The sequence below is a fragment of the Rhinatrema bivittatum genome, chromosome 12, assembly GCF_901001135.1.
Source record: "Rhinatrema bivittatum chromosome 12, aRhiBiv1.1, whole genome shotgun sequence".
NCBI lineage: Eukaryota > Metazoa > Chordata > Amphibia > Gymnophiona > Rhinatrematidae > Rhinatrema > Rhinatrema bivittatum.
This window is the reverse complement of record NC_042626.1, coordinates 17611751-17629140: the sequence shown is the minus strand read 5'-3', so window position 1 is coordinate 17629140 and position 17390 is coordinate 17611751. Positions and strand designations below refer to the sequence as shown.

Here is a 17390-nt window from a genome sequence, read left to right as displayed (position 1 = left end):
GCAGGGCCCAGCGCCAGCAGCGCTGCCAACGATCTGACTTGAAAAGAAAGAGGCTGAGCTCGTGTGTCCCACAGCACTAACACTAACTCTCTAAAGGGGGCTGGCACTCTCTCTGGAGACCTTGCAGATGAAAACTGGAACACGAAATGTTCAATGTCGGCCAGAACCATTGGGTATTACTGACAGGAGAGGCCACACTGAACCTTGTCACTGAAGTAAGGATTTTAAAAAATACCATAATGAATCATGACAAATATTTTGCCCATGTTCCTTGTTCAATAGCAATAGTGTCCTTAATTGTGGGCATTATCAGAGAATTGATTTTTTTTTCCGACTGTTACAGCCTGTGACCCAGGACAATTAACTCAGCAGGCAGGGAGAGTTATCTCATGATGATACCCTCTGCTGCATGCAGTGTTACTTAAATATTTGAGTGTTTTGGGGTTCTTTCACAGGTGTTCAACACAGTTATAAATTCTGTAACCCACCAAGTACTTCCACACAGCTCAAATTTCAGATGGTTGACTTGTTCTAAGTTCTAGATCCCCCAACCAGTTCCCCCGAGGTTTAGAATTCTAGAATGCGGCTTGCTCCAGGAAGTCTAAATTCTAGAGCACAAATCTGTTCTGTGAGTTTTAGTGCTCTCAATCTACCTCCCTTCATGAGACTCTCAGGGGTGGAGGGACCAGTGCCCGGGGGCTCAGATCACTCTTAGTCCATCTCTAAGCTGTATAACTTGGCCTGTCCTGCAGGATTCTAAGATGCAGGATCCAAACCTGTTCTACAAAGCTCTCAGCTCTGTGGCTTAAACGGTTCCAGATTCTAGACCTTACCTAGTGGCTCCCAAAGGTGCTCAGTGGAGCTTCTCTTCTGGTTTATCTGGTAGAGGTGTCCTTGTTTCACCTCCTGTGATTCTCATATTGTATCTGATGGACCCTAAGACCCATCTGTAATACAGGACATACAGACATAAGCTCCTAAACAGCTTCCACATGAGAACATGTAGTGTTTAACAGGCATGGGGGTGGAACATTAGTAGAAGATGGAGGGGAGGGGGAAGGAGCTCCAAGACGTCCAAAGAAAGTTCAGTTGATGAGACATTTTGGGTAGGTGGTCATTTGAGAAAACAGGAAGTCCCGATTCTCCTTTCCCCGGAGCATGAGTTTTGCATTACATTGCACCACAGTTTCTTTGCATGATAATGCCATCTGTTGTCGCTCTCTTATTCTCAGCTCAAGGTGGATGAGTTTGAGTCCAATGTGAATGAAATCAAAGACCCCTACCCTTCCGCTGATTTCCCAGGTAAGGACCTTCCTTAGCAACTAGACTGAAGGATCAGGCAAGGTGCAAAGAGCCTGCAGGTCGGTTTGCCTGCATAGGGTAGAACTGATGCCTCTTTTGCCCAAGGATTTAATTCCATGTAACTGCTGGATGGGAGAAATTCCACAGGAAAGACTTATGTAAAATGCACCCAGAGCTCAGTTGTTCCTGAGTCTGTGTCACATTAAGGAGCACCCAGAGCTCAGCCGTTCCTGAGTCTGTGTCACATTAAGGAGCACCCAGAGCTCAGCCATTCCTGAGTCTGTGTCACATTAAGGAGCACCCAGAGCTCAGCTGTTCCTGCATTTGTATCCCATTAAGGTGCACCCAGAGCTCGGCCATTCCTGAGTCTGTGTCACATTAAGGAGCACCCAGAGCTCGGCTGTTCCTGCATTTGTATCCCATTAAGGAGCACCCAGAGCTCGGCCATTCCTGAGTCTGTGTCACAGGTGGGCATGCCAAAAGCTTGGTAAAAGCGGTCCTTTTCAGTGACTGCTCTCTGCCTCTGGGGAAGTCATCCCCGCCCAAGTAAATACAAACACATTCTGTCCAAATGTTAAGAACCAGGATTTCTTATTCTCTTCCCTTTGGTTTTCTTCTTTGTTTTCTTTCCTTCTCTCTCTCTTTCCCCATCTCTATTCTCATGTATACCCTCCTCCACCTGCTTCTCTTTGCCCTCCTCTTTTACTTCTTTCTCCTTTCTCCCTCCAGGCGATGATGAAGAAGAGGAGCCTGATATTCCGCTGAGTCCTCGCCCTCGCCCACTGGCAGAGCTGCAGCTGAAGGAGAAGGCAGTGCCCATGCCAGAAGCCAGCTCCTTCTTCATCTTCAGCCCCACCAATAAGTACGCTGCATTTCCTCCCCATCCTCTCCCTCTCTGTGTGTGTTATGCAGCATGCACCCCTTCTTGTTGCCACTTTACTGCCCACACCTTCCGACGAAGGACAGAAAGGGATAATGCAGGTAAGGAGCTACCCCTGTATCCTCCCTGTGCCTTAGTGAGTCCTGTAGGGCATGAGAGCAGACAAGGACCATGTGATCTATCCAGTCAGCCCAGCCACATCTCCCTCTCCCTCAGAGATCCTCTGTGCTTGTCCCATGCCGCCTTGACTTCCAGTACTGTCCTTGTCACCACCACCTCCACGGGGAGGCCGTTCAATGCATCCGCCACCCTCTCTGTGAAGAGATATTTCCTTAGACTACTCCTGAGTCTACCCCCTTTCCCACTCATCCCGTGACCCCTCGTTCCAGAGCCGCCTTCCATTGAAATATGCCCACCTCCTGTGCCTTGGAGGTCTTTAGCATATTTCCTCCAGGGTATACATGTTTAGATCTTTAAGTCTGTCCCCATGTGCTTTATTATTATCATTGACCATTTTAGTAGCTTCCCTCTGGATGGACTCTCTTCATCTTTTGAAGGTGGGGTCTCCATAACTGTACATAGTATTCCAAAAGAGGCTCACCAGGGATGTACACAGAGGCAATATTGCTTTCTTCTGCCTGCTGACCATTCCTCTAGGCACCCAAACATCCTATTGCCTTATCTACCTGTTTGGCACCTTAATATCATCAGGTATGATCACCCCCAGATCCCACTCTTGTTTTGTGCACAGACCTTCACCCCATACCACGCTGCTCTCTTGGGCTTTTCAAACCTAATGCATGACCCCATACTTTTTAGCTTTAAATCTCAGCTGCCAGACCTTAAACCATGCCCAAGCTTCACTAGATCCCTTGTCATGTTTTCCACACCTTGCGGGGCATCTGCCCTGTTGAGGATTTTGATATCATCTACAAAAAAGCAAATTTTACCTGATAGTCCTTCTGCAATATCGCTAATAAAAATCTTGAACAGAGCCAGACTGAGGAAGAGTCCCTGCAGCTCACTACTGAAAACATTTTTAAAGATGGCGCCGGCCGTCCATTACTCCTACCATGTGACAGGGGCCAGCCAATGGCACGGTTACCCTGTCACATGGTAAGGGCAAAGGGCCATCGGCGCCATTTTGATTAGTGGCAGCCGACGGCCCGAGAGCGGGAGATCGCTCCCAGGACCCCCACTGGACCACCAGGTAATTTTAAAAAGTTGGGGGGGGGGGGGAACCTAAGGGATCTGTTTTAAAGGGTCGGGGTGGGTTTAGGGGTTGTTTTTGTATGCTGTTTTTCCCACCCTCCCCCAAAACGATAAGAGAACCCCACGAACAATTTTGTGGGGTTTTCCTATTGGTTTCAGGGAGCCCCCGATTTCTGACGAGTTTGAAAATATCGTACGATATTTTCAATCGACAGAAAAACAATTCACATCCCTAGTGAGAAGCCCTTGGCTATCCCTGTGCAGGTGAGGAGCCCTTGATTATCCCTGTCCAGGTGAGGATCTCTTGGCTATCTCTGTCCAGGTGAGAAGCCCTTGTCTATCCCTGTCTAGGTGAGAAGCCCTTGTCTATCCCTGTCCAGGTGAGGAGTCCTTGGCTATCCCTGTCCAGGTGAGGAGCCCTTGTCTATCCCTGTCTAGGTGAGAAGCCCTTGTCTATCCCTGTCCAGGTGAGGAGTCCTTGGCTATCCCTGTCCAGGTGAGGAGTCCTTGGCTATCCCTGTCCAGGTGAGGAGTCCTTGGCTATCCCTGTCCAGGTGAGGAGCCCTTGTCTATCCCTGTCTAGGTGAGAAGCCCTTGTCTATCCCTGTCCAGGTGAGGAGTCCTTGGCTATCCCTGTCCAGGTGAGGAGCCCTTGCCTATCCCTGTGCAAGTGAGGAGTCCTTGGCTATCCCTGTACAGGTGAGGAGTCCTTGGCTATCCCTGTGCAGGTGAGGAGCCCTTGATTATCCCTGTCCAGGTGAGGATCTCTTGGCTATCTCTGTCCAGGTGAGAAGCCCTTGTCTATCCCTGTCTAGGTGAGAAGCCCTTGTCTATCCCTGTCCAGGTGAGGAGTCCTTGGCTATCCCTGTCCAGGTGAGGAGCCCTTGTCTATCCCTGTCTAGGTGAGAAGCCCTTGTCTATCCCTGTCCAGGTGAGGAGTCCTTGGCTATCCCTGTCCAGGTGAGGAGCCCTTGTCTATCCCTGTCTAGGTGAGAAGCCCTTGTCTATCCCTGTCCAGGTGAGGAGTCCTTGGCTATCCCTGTCCAGGTGAGGAGCCCTTGCCTATCCCTGTGCAAGTGAGGAGTCCTTGGCTATCCCTGTGCAAGTGAGGAGTCCTTGGCTATCCCTGTGCAGGTGAGGAGCCCTTGACTATCCCTGTCCAGGTGAGGATCTCTTGGCTATCCCTGTCCAGGTGAGAAGCCCTTGTCTATCCCTGTCCAGGTGAGGAGTCCTTGGCTATCCCTGTCCAGGTGAGGAGCCCTTGCCTATCCCTGTGCAAGTGAGGAGTCCTTTGCTATCCCTGTGCAAGTGAGGAGTCCTTGGCTATCCCTGTGCAGGTGAGGAGCCCTTGACTATCCCTGTCCAGGTGAGGATCTCTTGGCTATCCCTGTCCAGGTGAGAAGCCCTTGTCTATCCCTGTCCAGGTGAGGAGTCCTTGCCTATCCCTGTACAGGTGAGGAGCCCTTGCCTATCCCTGTGCAAGTGAGGAGTCCTTGGCTATCCCTGTACAGGTGAGGAGTCCTTGGCTATCCCTGTGCAGGTGAGGAACCCTTGCCTAAAGCTATTTCTAAACAGGTAAGAAGCTCAAATGCATCTGATTAATCAATAGATATGTGCATTTATTGAATTTTGTTTGGCAGTTTGCATGGCTACGTTTTTTAACTGGCTACATTTTTATTAAGCCGGATAAAATCAAATGTCATCATGTAAAGAATGAAACAAAATAAAACAAAATGGGAAAATGCACCAAAAAATCATTAAAAATGAAATGTTTCCTCTGCACACACCTCTTAATCAGTGAATGAGCGCTGCTGCGCCCTGTCACAGAAGCACCGAAAGCATGAGGATTCAGGCTTTCTGCATCAAGAAGAGCATCATAAGATTTACACACCCCAGCCGTCTGCCCTGACCGCGACAGCGCTGAAACCCCCTGTATTTTATACTCTTTGAATAGGTGCAAGCTGACAGGGAGGCCAGGGCGTCACACCATTTCATTGGTTTTCTTTTTTCTCCAGAATTCGTGTCCTGTGCCACCGCATTGTCAACGCCACCACCTTTACCAACTTCATCCTACTCTTCATCCTGCTCAGCAGCATCTCCCTGGCCGCCGAGGACCCCATCAGGCCTGATTCCTACCGCAACGTGGTGAGGTGTCCCTACGCCCATTCTGTATTATTGTCTTGCAGGGCACATCAGTGCCCAATGTCCTGTGCAGACATTTCCTCTCTCATTCCTCCCCAATGACTCCCTCTTTCCTCTCTAGTGACTCCTTCCCCTCCCCAGTGATTCCCTCTCCCCTCTTTTCTCCCTAATGACTCTCTTTCTTCCCTAGTGACTCCCTCTCCCTTCCACAATAACTCCTTTGCCCCTCTTTGCTCCCCAGTGACTTCCTCGCCCCTAACTGATTCCCTCTCCCCCTCCTTCCCAATTAATGTTTCATCCTTCCTCAGTGACTCACTTTCCCCTCCCCAATGATTTTCCTTTTCCCCCTCTGTAATGACTCTCTCTCCTCCCTAGGATGTTAGCCAGGAAAGTTTCAAAGCATTTATCCTGTAAAATGGCCTGAAAATTGCTCCCTCGCCCTTGACCAGCTAAAAGTCCCTGTGGGCTTGCATAGATAAAGGGCTGGATCCCTGGGGCAGGGTAGGGATACGACCTACATAGATTGGATTTCAAAGCTTTGTTGTGTCCAGTAGAAGAAACAAATGCAAAGTTCATGGATCCTTTGTACCCATGGGCAATTTTCAAAAGGAACATATCCGTATAGTTTTTCTTTGAAATTTAACTGCATAGTCCACGCATTTTGCAGCTATGGGGGCTGTCTGAAAATCATCCCTTGAAGGATTTGCCCAAGACACACAGAGACAGTGGCAGGGCTGGCATCTGTTAGAAAACAAATGAAAAAAACAAAATTCAGGGGAGGTTCACTTCTTTTTGTTTTGGAAACCAAAAAGCACCACCGACTTTTATAAATTGAAACAACCCCCCCCCCCACCCGGGGTCTTCCCCTATGCCACTCTCTCCCTCCCCCCTCCCCTTCTGTACACTTTTTATCCCATCCATGGGGTCTCCAAATTCAAAACAGGACAGGATGATCCCCATGGCTCCTGTCCCGCCGGGTCCTATTTACCCAATGATGCTGGCGCCATTTTGTTTTACGGCTCTTCAGCAGACGACTGTACAACAAAATGGCGCCCGTATGAGGACCTGGCAGGCCAGAAGCCACCAAGCTTTGCCCCTGCTCCAATTTTGACTTTTGGAGACCTCATGGAAAGGGTAAGAGGTATCGGGGGGGGGGGGGGAGCATAGGGGAAGACCTGGGGGTTGGGGCTTTCCATTTTTAAATGTCAGAGGCACTGGGGATTTTTTTTGGCAGGGGGAGGGTTCTTTGTTTCCTTTCATTAGTTTTCTTTTGGTGCTTAGTTCATTTCTAATAAATGAAACAAACAAAAATATAAACAAAATATGAAACACATTTTTTTTTCCATGCACGCTGCAAAGCAGCATCCCAGTTTTCTTTGTTTGTGGCTTCTTGCTCTAACCTCTACACCATGGCTATGGTGCCGCAAACTGTGCTGGTTTTCTGGATAGCCACACTGGATACTCCTAGCATTTATCTGCATGCATTTACTGTGGAAGCCAGATAATTTGCAGCCATTAGGTACTCTGGAAACCAGACTGGTCTGTGGCTCCTGAGGGCTGGACTTGCCTATTCCTGCCCTACAACAAACTTCCTCCTTTGTTAAGCAAATATCAGGTCATATCACTAAATCTACTCTTGCAGTCCAGTCTCAGGGTGTTATCTAACCTGGCAGTGTTTCCCCTTTCTTCTGTGCATTACAGATTCTTTCCTATTTTGACATTGCCTTCACGTCCATTTTCACCACAGAAATTGTCTTGAAGGTGAGTCCTGTACTGTCCAGATGGGACAGGCTGCCAGAGAAGTGATGGAGAGTGTGTGTGTGTGTGTGAGAGAGAGAGAGAGTGTGTGTGTGTGTGTGTGTGTGTGTGAGTGAGAGAGAGTGTGTGTGTGAGTGTGTGTGTGTGTGAGAGAGAGAGAGTGTATGTGTGTGAGAGAGTGTGTGTGTGTGTGTGTGTGTGTGTGTGAGTGTGTGTGTGCATGCACATGCATCTCCAGTTTATTTTATTTCAAAATTCTTATTAACCACTTTCCCAATCCCCAAAGGATCATCCAAGACGATGAACAGAGTAAACTAATGACAATGCATGAGGACAATACAACAAGCTCATACATAAATGTAAACTCATGTGGTAAACGGTTTTCAGAATTGGGGACACTGTGCCTTGCCATCGCTTCCCTCTTTAACTCGCTGTCCTTATCCTTTCTTGCTTCCCCTCTCATGCTCTTGATGCCTCTCTCTCTCTCTCTCTCTCTCTCTCTGTGCCATTCTCTTCCTAGCTTAATTGTGTGTCTGTCTCTCACATGATGTCTTCTCTCTCTGCTGACCATCTCTTTCCATGCTTCTATTTTTGTCATTTTCTTTCTTTCACTGTCTCTCTTGCTCCCTTCGGGTGCATGTTTCTGTCCCTCTCTCACTCCCTTTGTCTGTGTATCTCTCTTGCCTTCTTTCTTTCTTTCTTTCTTTCTGTCTCTCTCATATGCCCTCCTTCACCTTTCCCTTCCCTCCTCTCTATCAAATTCTGATTCAGGAAACTTTAATGGTCTGGCAATTTGTACATGTGCTGCCTAAGTAATACACAAAATAGTCAAAATAAATGAAAAAAGAGAGAAGCAATATGTAATAGTGATAATAACAGTCTCTATCTCCCTCTCTGTCCTTCCTAGATGACCACCTATGGCGCGTTCCTTCACAAGGGCTCCTTCTGTCGCAATTATTTCAACATCCTGGATTTGCTGGTGGTTGGCGTTTCTCTCATCTCCTTTGGGATCCAGTAAGTAGGCGCTATAGGAATGTGCCTTTTCCTTGCCTGCCTACTGTACTTAAGTGGTGTAGTAAGTCTTGCAAGATTAAGTTCCAATGTTCTGCTTCTGGCATTGCCGCTGAGCCCTCATCTCTCTGATGCCACTGAATCAATGTTTCTGTTGTAAACTGAGTGAGGGTAAAAAGGCTTGGAGCTGTGGGGAAATCAGAAAAGAGCCATGTAGTCACTATCACTCACCTCCTCCATGGCTAGCGCTCCTGAGAACAGAGCAGAGCCAGGGTGCCTGGTGCCCTCAGATCCTGAGGCCGGGCATGGCATAAGACACCCTGGAATTCATGGCACTGGAGTGGATTCTGTCAACATAGACTTAGCTGACCTAGAGCAAGAGCCTCCCCTTCTCTCTCTAGCCTTCCAAGCACAGGGAACCACCATGTTGTAGAAACCCTGACCACACAGCCACCTCTTGGGTAGAACACAAGTTATCAATGCCAAGGGCACACGGCACCAGAGTGGGTGAAGAGAAGGTTTTATCCAAGGACCACTAGCTTCTTATTGCTATTTTGGGCTTCCAGCTCATTTGCAACTGGCCCCCGCTAGGGCTGTGGTGCCACGAATGTGCCCCCCCCCTCCACCACTTCCCTCTATAACTCAACCATCAATCCTCAGGGGGTCACAGACCACAGCTCGCTGTGAGATTCAAAGGTAGAGAAAAAATGGAACTGGATTTTTCTGCCTGCCTGTCCACCTGGAATGGACTCTGGGCATCACTATTGGGAGATTTCTGGAGGTGACTTTGGACATGTCACAAACATGTGCCTGAGGCTGACTTCAGATCACAAGGTATTGTTTTACTCCTCCTTCCAGCTTCTCCCTCCCCTGAGAACTCTGAGTCTTAAAATGCCTTGAAAATGTAGTTAAAAAAAAATCAGTAGCACACAGGTGAGCTGAGGTCAGGAAAGGCAGAGTGCTTTTCTTTAACCTCTGACATCCTTTCTCATCCTCTCTCAACCCTCCCAACCTGCTTTCCTTCCTTGCCCCTTCCTTCTTTAGGTCCAGCGCCATCTCTGTGGTAAAGATTTTGAGGGTTCTGAGAGTCCTCCGGCCCCTGAGAGCCATTAACAGGGCAAAAGGGCTAAAGGTGAGCACAGCCTGTGACTTCACAGTGTCCTGATGGCTGCTGGGCCGTGTTCTTAAAGCATCCAATTTTCTTTTATATTAAAGACTGGCTTGTGGCTGTAATAAGCATTTTTTTAGTAGACACAGTGCTAAGTGATTGCTTTAACTATTAAAAAGGGAGTGCTGCCTGCAGAAATCCATGCATGTAACCCACATGTTGCAAGCCACAAAACATGCATGGTGCTTGCAGTGACCTCCAGAAGGGAGGGTCTCACAAAAGAGGGCTGAGAGCCCACAGAATTACAGCCTTGGTCTGTTTGCACCAACACCATGGCAGAATGGCTCCAGAGGATCCTGATTTTATATCTGTTTTGTCACCATAAATGCCTCACGTTGACTTTTCCAGCAATATCTGATCTTAATGGGTCTCATTTTCTGCAGCACGTGGTCCAGTGCTTGTTTGTGGCGATCAAAACTATTGGTAACATTGTGCTTGTCACCACCCTCCTGCAGTTCATGTTTGCCTGCATTGGGGTGCAGCTGTTCAAGGTGAGAGGCCTTTCCGGGGGGGGGGGGGGGTGTTAGTACTGGAATTGCACGGGGTGCTGCAGGGCGGGACTGAGGTGTATTGGTAGAGCTGTGCGTCAGGCCAGGAATAGATTCAGATTAGATAACTTTACTGGCATGACAATTCTATGTGTGTTGCCAAAGTAATAAAATATATATATTATTTTACAAAATAGTAATAACAATGGCAAAATGAAATTACAAGGTACGTGCCATTAGCAGGAGAGCTATAACTTAGACCGACTAATTACTCCTCAGATTTCATTATAGCATGGTCATAAATTCTTGTGTCACTAAAATGTGAAATTAAAAATATTGCAGTTCAGATTCTGGATATTTTCTTTCTGAATACAGGGAAAGTTCTTTAGCTGCACAGATACCACGAAGATGACGGCACAAGAATGCAGGTAGGGTCGTTCTCCCCCCCCCCCCCCCCCCAGGGAAGCTCCTGCGGCCACCCTGCTAGAGTCAGACAACCAGCCAAGGGTAGGGGGGGGGAGGGGTTTCCATACATAATCAGGATTTGGAGCTTGCAGTGACCTCCAGAAGGGAGGGTCTCACAAAAGAGTGCTGAGAGCCCGCAGAATTACAGCCTTGGTCCGTTTGCACCAACACCATGGCAGAATGGCTGCAGAGGATCCTGATTTTAAAACTCCAAGGATTGTCTTGTGTAGAACCCAAATTAACTATGGAAAGCTTTTAAAGTCCTGGTGAAAACATGGGAGCCTCTGTAGGTTGCAATACCTTGTAAGAGAGCAATTGGCTTGTCTGGCAATTGCCCCGGCTACAGGTTCGGGCAATTTCCCATAGCGTTCACAGTTTCAGCTGGATTAAAAAGAGGCCGAGGGGGGAGGGAGGGGGAAAGTTGTTTAGATCAGAGGAAACCAGCGCACTCACATGGCATTTTCAAATGCATAGGCACTGTTTGGCCTCGCACACATATAGCAGATGCACAGTATATGGGCACTTTGTATGCATGAGCTTTCTGCTTAGCTAATTTTCAAAGAGAACCTACTAACACCTTCGGTCCCTTTTCAGAGGGCAGTTCATAGTCTACAAGGATGGCGACCCCAAGCAGCTACAGGTCCAAGAACGAATGTGGTTTCACAGCGACTTCCACTTCGACAACGTTCTCTCCGCCATGCTGTCTCTCTTCACCATCTCCACCTTCGAGGGCTGGCCCCAGTAAGTTGTATAATTACTTACATTATTTACATTGCAGTGTCAAATTTACTTACAGTTTCACTGAGATGGGCACTGTCAGGAGTACCAAAGCAAGAGTTTGAGAGTCTCTTACCGATTTAAATCTCGTCATTCCAAAGCTCCTTCTTCCCTGCTATTGAGCTTTTGATTTGGCTTCGAAAGTTTTAGGCCAGTGGAGTTGCTTACCGTTGTGGTATCGCAAGGGAGATCTGAAAAAGTGCAACAACAGAAATGCATCAGCAGGACTGAGCAATCCTGTTGCTTCGATTTGCATATCTATGTTGCTTCTACACCCTCACCTATGAGAAATATTTGATTTTTAAATGCCCAATCTCGCAGCCTGGACTATTCCCTGTGGTTGAGGATTGGTCTCTTCAGAGATTAGCCTGTCCAAGCTGTAGGTGCTGCAGGTGCCTTGCCAAATTCAAATTCCTAAAAAATGTACGATAAGCAACAATATTTTCAGCGCGAGGAAGTTCTAGAGCAAGAGAAATTTGAATTTGGCAAATAGCAATATGAGGCTCAAAGAGACTAATATCGGAAAATCTTTCCCCATGGAAAGGGTGGTGGATGCATAGAACGGCTTCTCGAGGGAGATGGTGGAGACAAGAAAGGTAACAGAATTCACCAAAGCTTGAGATAAGTGCAAAGGATGCTTAGATGTGAAGACGTGAAGGGAAAGCCAGAAATCATTTGAAGTCTCTGGCATTGCACCGTGAATGAAATTGGGCCTCACGATCCCTAACCGGCACCATTTCATTGCAGTCTTCTCTACAAGGCCATTGACTCTCACACAGAGGACATGGGCCCCATCTTCAACTACCGTGTGGAGATCTCCATCTTCTTCATCATCTACATCATCCTCATCGCCTTTTTCATGATGAACATCTTTGTGGGCTTCGTCATCGTGACCTTCCAGGAGCAGGGAGAGCAGGAGTACAAGAACTGTGAGCTGAATAAGAACCAGGTACTAGGGGGATGGAGCAAGTCATGGGGACAGGAACGGGTACAGCAGGTATGTGGGGGGGGGGGGGGGGGGGGGGGGGGGGGGAGGGGTGGGATAGAGGAGGCATGCAAGAGAGGGGAAGGGTAGAGGAGAAACACAGGCAATGATGTTCTACCAATGTCCTACGAAGGACCTCTCACTAGGCTCTAAAGAGGTCTCACTGTTTATATTGACTTTCAGGGCCTGGGGATTTTATGAGATGGGGCTGTCTTCACAGTGTCCCCAAGTCTGAGGATGTCCTTTGGATTCCTTTGCCCTGTTCACATGGCTCTCACTGATAACGTAAAGGGTGCCTTAGAATTAGGAGGCCCCAGTAGTTCGGCGGAGTCCCTGGCTGCGGAGAGGGCAGCAAAAGGTTAAGCCCAGCACACCTGCGATCTCTCTCTCTCTCGCCCTCTGTGTAACTGTCTCTCTCTGTTCCCCGGCAGCGCCAATGTGTCCAGTACGCGCTGAAGGCCCGCCCACTCAGGCGCTACATCCCCAAGAACCCGTATCAGTACAAGATCTGGTATGTGGTGACCTCGTCCTATTTTGAGTATCTGATGTTCTTCCTGATCATGCTGAACACAGTCTGCCTGGGCATGCAGGTAAGGAGGCAGGAAGGTCACCCTCAGCTCATCCAGCATCTTGGCTTGGCCAGACATCCCCTACTCTGGTTTCCCCCACCCCCACCAAGACTTTTTGAGGTCCCTGAAGCCTCACCTAGAGCAGTCCAGCACTTTATGAGAGCATCAACCCCATGTCTAGACCTCTCTATCACGCCACAAGATGATAGGCCCCAATTCAGAGCTCAGGTCCCAGCCCCACCCAGACCATCCTTTGAAAGGATAGATTTATCAGAATTCTCAGTCCTGAGCTGTCCATCTCACCAGGAGGGCACACATTCTGGTAAAGATTAGTTAAGCTCATTGTAAGGTCACATGCCTCAGTGTATACAGGCATTATCTGTCCTTCTGTAAAATCAGATTATAAAATGCTGGTTCCAGCCTTCCCCTGCCCTGCCCTCTGCCTTTCAGATTGTAACAAAACCCACAGAGGAACGGTTCAGCTACCCTCCTTCTTCTCTAAGCTTCCCCCCCCCCCCCCCCCCCATTCTGTTTCTCTGTAGTTTCCAGCCTCTCACCCCTCGCTTTTTCTAAACTGCCCCTATTTGTTTCTGCTCTCCAAAGCCTCAGTGACTGACTGGACATGGTTCTGTCTCCCCAGCACTACAAGCAGTCTGCTGAAATCACCCATATCTCCGATATCCTCAACGTGACCTTCACTGTCCTCTTCACGATAGAAATGATTCTCAAGCTCATGGCCTTCAAAGCCAAAGTGAGTATGGCCCTGCTTAAAGGGAAAAATTCTTAATGCAGATTGTACTGTCTTAAGAGGAGAATGAAGCAATAGGGACTGGTCAGTCTGATGAACGGGATTACTCGTGGGGCATCAAGGAGTGCCAGTGGCAATTTGTTGCTAACCGGCTGCTGCTTTTCTTGAGTCTGATCCCTGTGTCATTCTCCAGTGACCTCCTTGTACCCAGGCAAGCAGAATGTAGATCCTCCCACAACTGCTTCTAAAGCTGTTCCACACAGTCACTAGGAAGCACTGTCTAGTATCATCATCTCCCCACAATGCTTTACAGATTCGTTGAGGGCTAGAAAGGTCAGGGCATTACTGGCCACTTACAGGGCTGTGAATGGGTTGAATGAATTTCCTACAATTAACAAGGCAATGGATTTTGCAGTGCCTTAGGCACTTGCAACATATTGCAGGGTATCATAAATGTGCAGCTTGCACTTCCAGTGGCTCTCAACCCAGTCCTCGGGACACATCTAGCCAATCAGGTTTTCAGTGGAACTGCATGCAAATCCATCTCATGCATATTCATTGTGGATGTCCTGAAAACCTGACTGGCTACGTGTGTGCCAAGGACTAGGTTGAGAACCCCTGCCCTTCCCTTAGGGATGGTGAGTGCCACCACCACAGACTTGGCCTAAGTAGCAGTGATCGGGCCCACTGCTCTCACGGTGTCACTGAGATGGCCTTGGCATTCTCTTTCCTTTGATACCTTTTTCTTTTTGCCCTGCCTGTAGGGTTATTTCGGGGATCCCTGGAACGTATTCGACTTCCTAATTGTCGTCGGCAGCATCATCGATGTGATCTTGAGCGAGATTGATGTAGGTTTTACTGTTTTGGCTTGCAAGTGCAATTGTGCTCCTGCGCTGTTTCCAGGGCATTGGCCACTCTGCCCTCCCACCGTGGTGTGCCCACGCTGGCTACTGCTATTGCCACACTGGCCTACCCGCTCTCACAAGAGGCACTGCCAGGCCGATATGCCGGTGCTAATAGCCCAGGAAACTCCACATTTGAAAATGGCACAAAGTGGACGAATACTTTTTTTCAGAAAAAGACAAGAAAACAAAACATAATTCTGGCACATCTGCCAAAGAAATCCCAGTGCCATGCTAACATCTTTTGTGCATCACAGGGAGGCGACGTGCATGGTCATGGAGTCTCCTGGCCCCCCCATAATACAACAGAACATGCAAAATCATTTGTCTGGGGGAGGAAGAGCTCTGCCAGCTCCGCCCTCCCCTCTGCCTTGCCCTGTGAAACAGCGCAGGTGCTTTTACCCGTGGGGGAGGGGGAAACTTTCAGCCCCCTATTGTACCCAGGTAACTGTTTCGTTACCCAGGTGAAATCTTGTGGAAATTGTCCTCAAAGTGGTTCAAATAATTATCTCAGTGTTTTCCTCAACCTGCCCTTCTCCATCTCCGTCTGCCTGTCTCACTCCCCCTCTGTCTGTATCTGTCTTTTTTCTCTCATACTCTGTCTCCATCTCTATCTGTCTGCCACACACACACACTATCTCTCTCACACACACACACACACTCTCTCATACAACACACACATACACTCTCTCACACACACACACACACACTCTCTCTCTCTCTGCTTTTCCAGATGTAAGGGTTCCTTTTCTGATGCCTTCCTTCTCTTGACAGACTCTTCTTGCTTCCAGCGGGGGATTGTACTGCCTGAGCGGTGGCTGCAGCCCTAGCGCTGTAATTATCAGCAGCATGAGTTTGCAGTGGGCCTTGTTAATAGTTTTAGAGAACGGTTGGTGCTGGTGGTTATTACTGCCTACCATTACGATGGTGTTCCTGCGTTCCTCTTTTGTGAATGTTCCCTGCATGGTGTGGAGTACAGAGGAGTGGGAGGGTAAGTGTCTCTCCCCCAGAGCCAGCAACGAGTTGCTCCAGTAATCTGCCGCATCACATGTGTGCCTTGTGGTCTATTTCCCCATGTTTATCTTACTTTTTAGCCTACATTATGGGGAATGATGAATAACTCGAGCTAACAAAACTTAGGACAGACAGAATAAATTAGATACCTGTAAAAGTACTCTGACTTACCTGTCTGTGAATCCTACATATCTGCTGAGAAATGAGAAAAGAGTTTTTGTGCTGGAACGTGCATGGAAAAACCTTTGCTTCATTTTGTATTTAGGGGTTTTTCATTTCATTTCATTTCCATTTCTGTCCTTTTAGCATGCACTAAATCAGCAGAAACGAAATGACATTTCGTTGAGTTTTTTTTGTGTCAATTTGGATGGGAAACAATACAAAATGACACTACAAATGTCGTCGTTATTTTCCTGTAGTTTTAAAATGACAGCATATCCTTATTGTGTGTCCCTAACAGATCCATTCCCTGAGAGATCTCATCTTCTGCTGTGCTTACCCTATGCCTAAAGAAATAAATCTGCTTTCCCCTCCTCCGCAGGACCCTGAGGACACAGCCCGGATTTCTATCACCTTCTTCCGGCTTTTCCGTGTCATGAGGCTGGTGAAGTTACTGAGTCGAGGAGAAGGTGTTCGCACCCTCTTGTGGACCTTCATCAAATCCTTCCAGGTCAGTTAGACAAGACATATTGCAGCTCAGAGCCTTGGGGTGATGTTGGAGACCAAAAGATGTTGGTTCCATGTGCGGACAGACTATATACAGGGGAGAAAGGTCCACATTCTTTCGATCATGATGGCCCTCCTGATGTATTCTGTTCCCTGTAATGCTGCATGGGCTACATCTCCACAGATAGCACCTGTAAAGCTGCATCATGGGGGTAATTTTCTTCAAAGCTCATTGAACCCCTAGAGATCAAGAAACCCTGTTGTAACCAGTCCCTGTAATACAATATCATGGAAGTGAAAGATTTCTTTTCTCCTAACATGAACACCCTGGCACCTATTGAAAAAGTGCTACCTCGTTGGTGCACTTGTTGTCTTTGGGTAACTTGCAACCACACTGTGTTTTCTTTAAAAAGTATAGACACACTCAACAAAGGTGTGGTAGCAAATACAACTGGGGCCGATGCAAAAAAAAAAAAAAATGCGCCAAAAGTGGGCGCTGAATGTTCAGCACCCGCTTTCCTAATGTGCACCCAGCCACCTCTCCTGGGGGCGCCATGCAATATATAAATTAGGGGTTGCGCTGCCAAGGAGGCGCTAGGGTCAATTGCGCACCCCTATTTCTCTTTACTTTTGTTTATTTTTCTAACATCTAGATTTGTTGTTTTTGTAATTGCTACTTTCAGTTTGGCCCACTGTTGTTCCATTTTCTCCCCGTCTTCTAGTTCTACCTCCAGGTACGACCCCATTTCAACAAAGTTCGTATTTTTGAAATGCAAAATTCAGGTCTTTGTGTGACTTCTCTGTGTCTTATTTGTGATATCAAACCATATCATTTGATGATCACTGGTGCTAAGGTGGCACCCACCCAGACATTAGAGACAATCTCCCTATTAGTGAGCACTAGGTCGAGTATCACACTCTTCCTCATGGGCTCCATTACCATTTGTTTGAACAGAGCCTCTTGCAGGGCATCCACTATCTCTCTGCTTCTGGTAGATTCCACAGAAGGGATTCTCCAGTCTATGTCTGGCATGTTAAAGTCTCCAACAATCAGCACTTCTCCTTTCTTTCCCACCTTTTGGATGTCTTTGACCAGATCTCTGTCCAGGTCTTCCGTTTGAGTCAGAGGCCTGTAAACCACACCTGTAAAAATGGATGAACCATCATCTTTTTTTAGGACGGCCCATAATGCTTCTTCTCTACCCCACTTTCCTTGCGGTTCAGTTGCTTGGATATTGTACTTGACATGGCTACTCCTCCCCCTTTTCTGTCCTCTCTGGCCTTCCTTAACAAGTTATAGCCC

At 47.8% G+C, this 17390-nt stretch overlaps 1 protein-coding gene across 1 annotated transcript in view; it reads left to right on the top strand.

The window, feature by feature from the left end:
* CACNA1S (calcium voltage-gated channel subunit alpha1 S) overlaps nucleotides 1-17390 on the top strand; it is a 73584-nt gene that overhangs the window by 36765 nt on the left and 19429 nt on the right. The window contains exons 16-30 of the mRNA XM_029572973.1: nucleotides 1233-1302; nucleotides 2032-2164; nucleotides 5410-5539; nucleotides 7238-7297; nucleotides 8202-8308; nucleotides 9350-9437; nucleotides 9857-9964; nucleotides 10337-10389; nucleotides 11021-11167; nucleotides 11951-12152; nucleotides 12620-12778; nucleotides 13398-13508; nucleotides 14270-14353; nucleotides 15182-15241; nucleotides 15963-16091. Coding sequence (XP_029428833.1) covers nucleotides 1233-1302; nucleotides 2032-2164; nucleotides 5410-5539; nucleotides 7238-7297; nucleotides 8202-8308; nucleotides 9350-9437; nucleotides 9857-9964; nucleotides 10337-10389; nucleotides 11021-11167; nucleotides 11951-12152; nucleotides 12620-12778; nucleotides 13398-13508; nucleotides 14270-14353; nucleotides 15182-15241; nucleotides 15963-16091 — 1641 coding nt within the window. The remainder of the gene's footprint in view (nucleotides 1-1232; nucleotides 1303-2031; nucleotides 2165-5409; nucleotides 5540-7237; nucleotides 7298-8201; nucleotides 8309-9349; nucleotides 9438-9856; nucleotides 9965-10336; nucleotides 10390-11020; nucleotides 11168-11950; nucleotides 12153-12619; nucleotides 12779-13397; nucleotides 13509-14269; nucleotides 14354-15181; nucleotides 15242-15962; nucleotides 16092-17390) is intronic.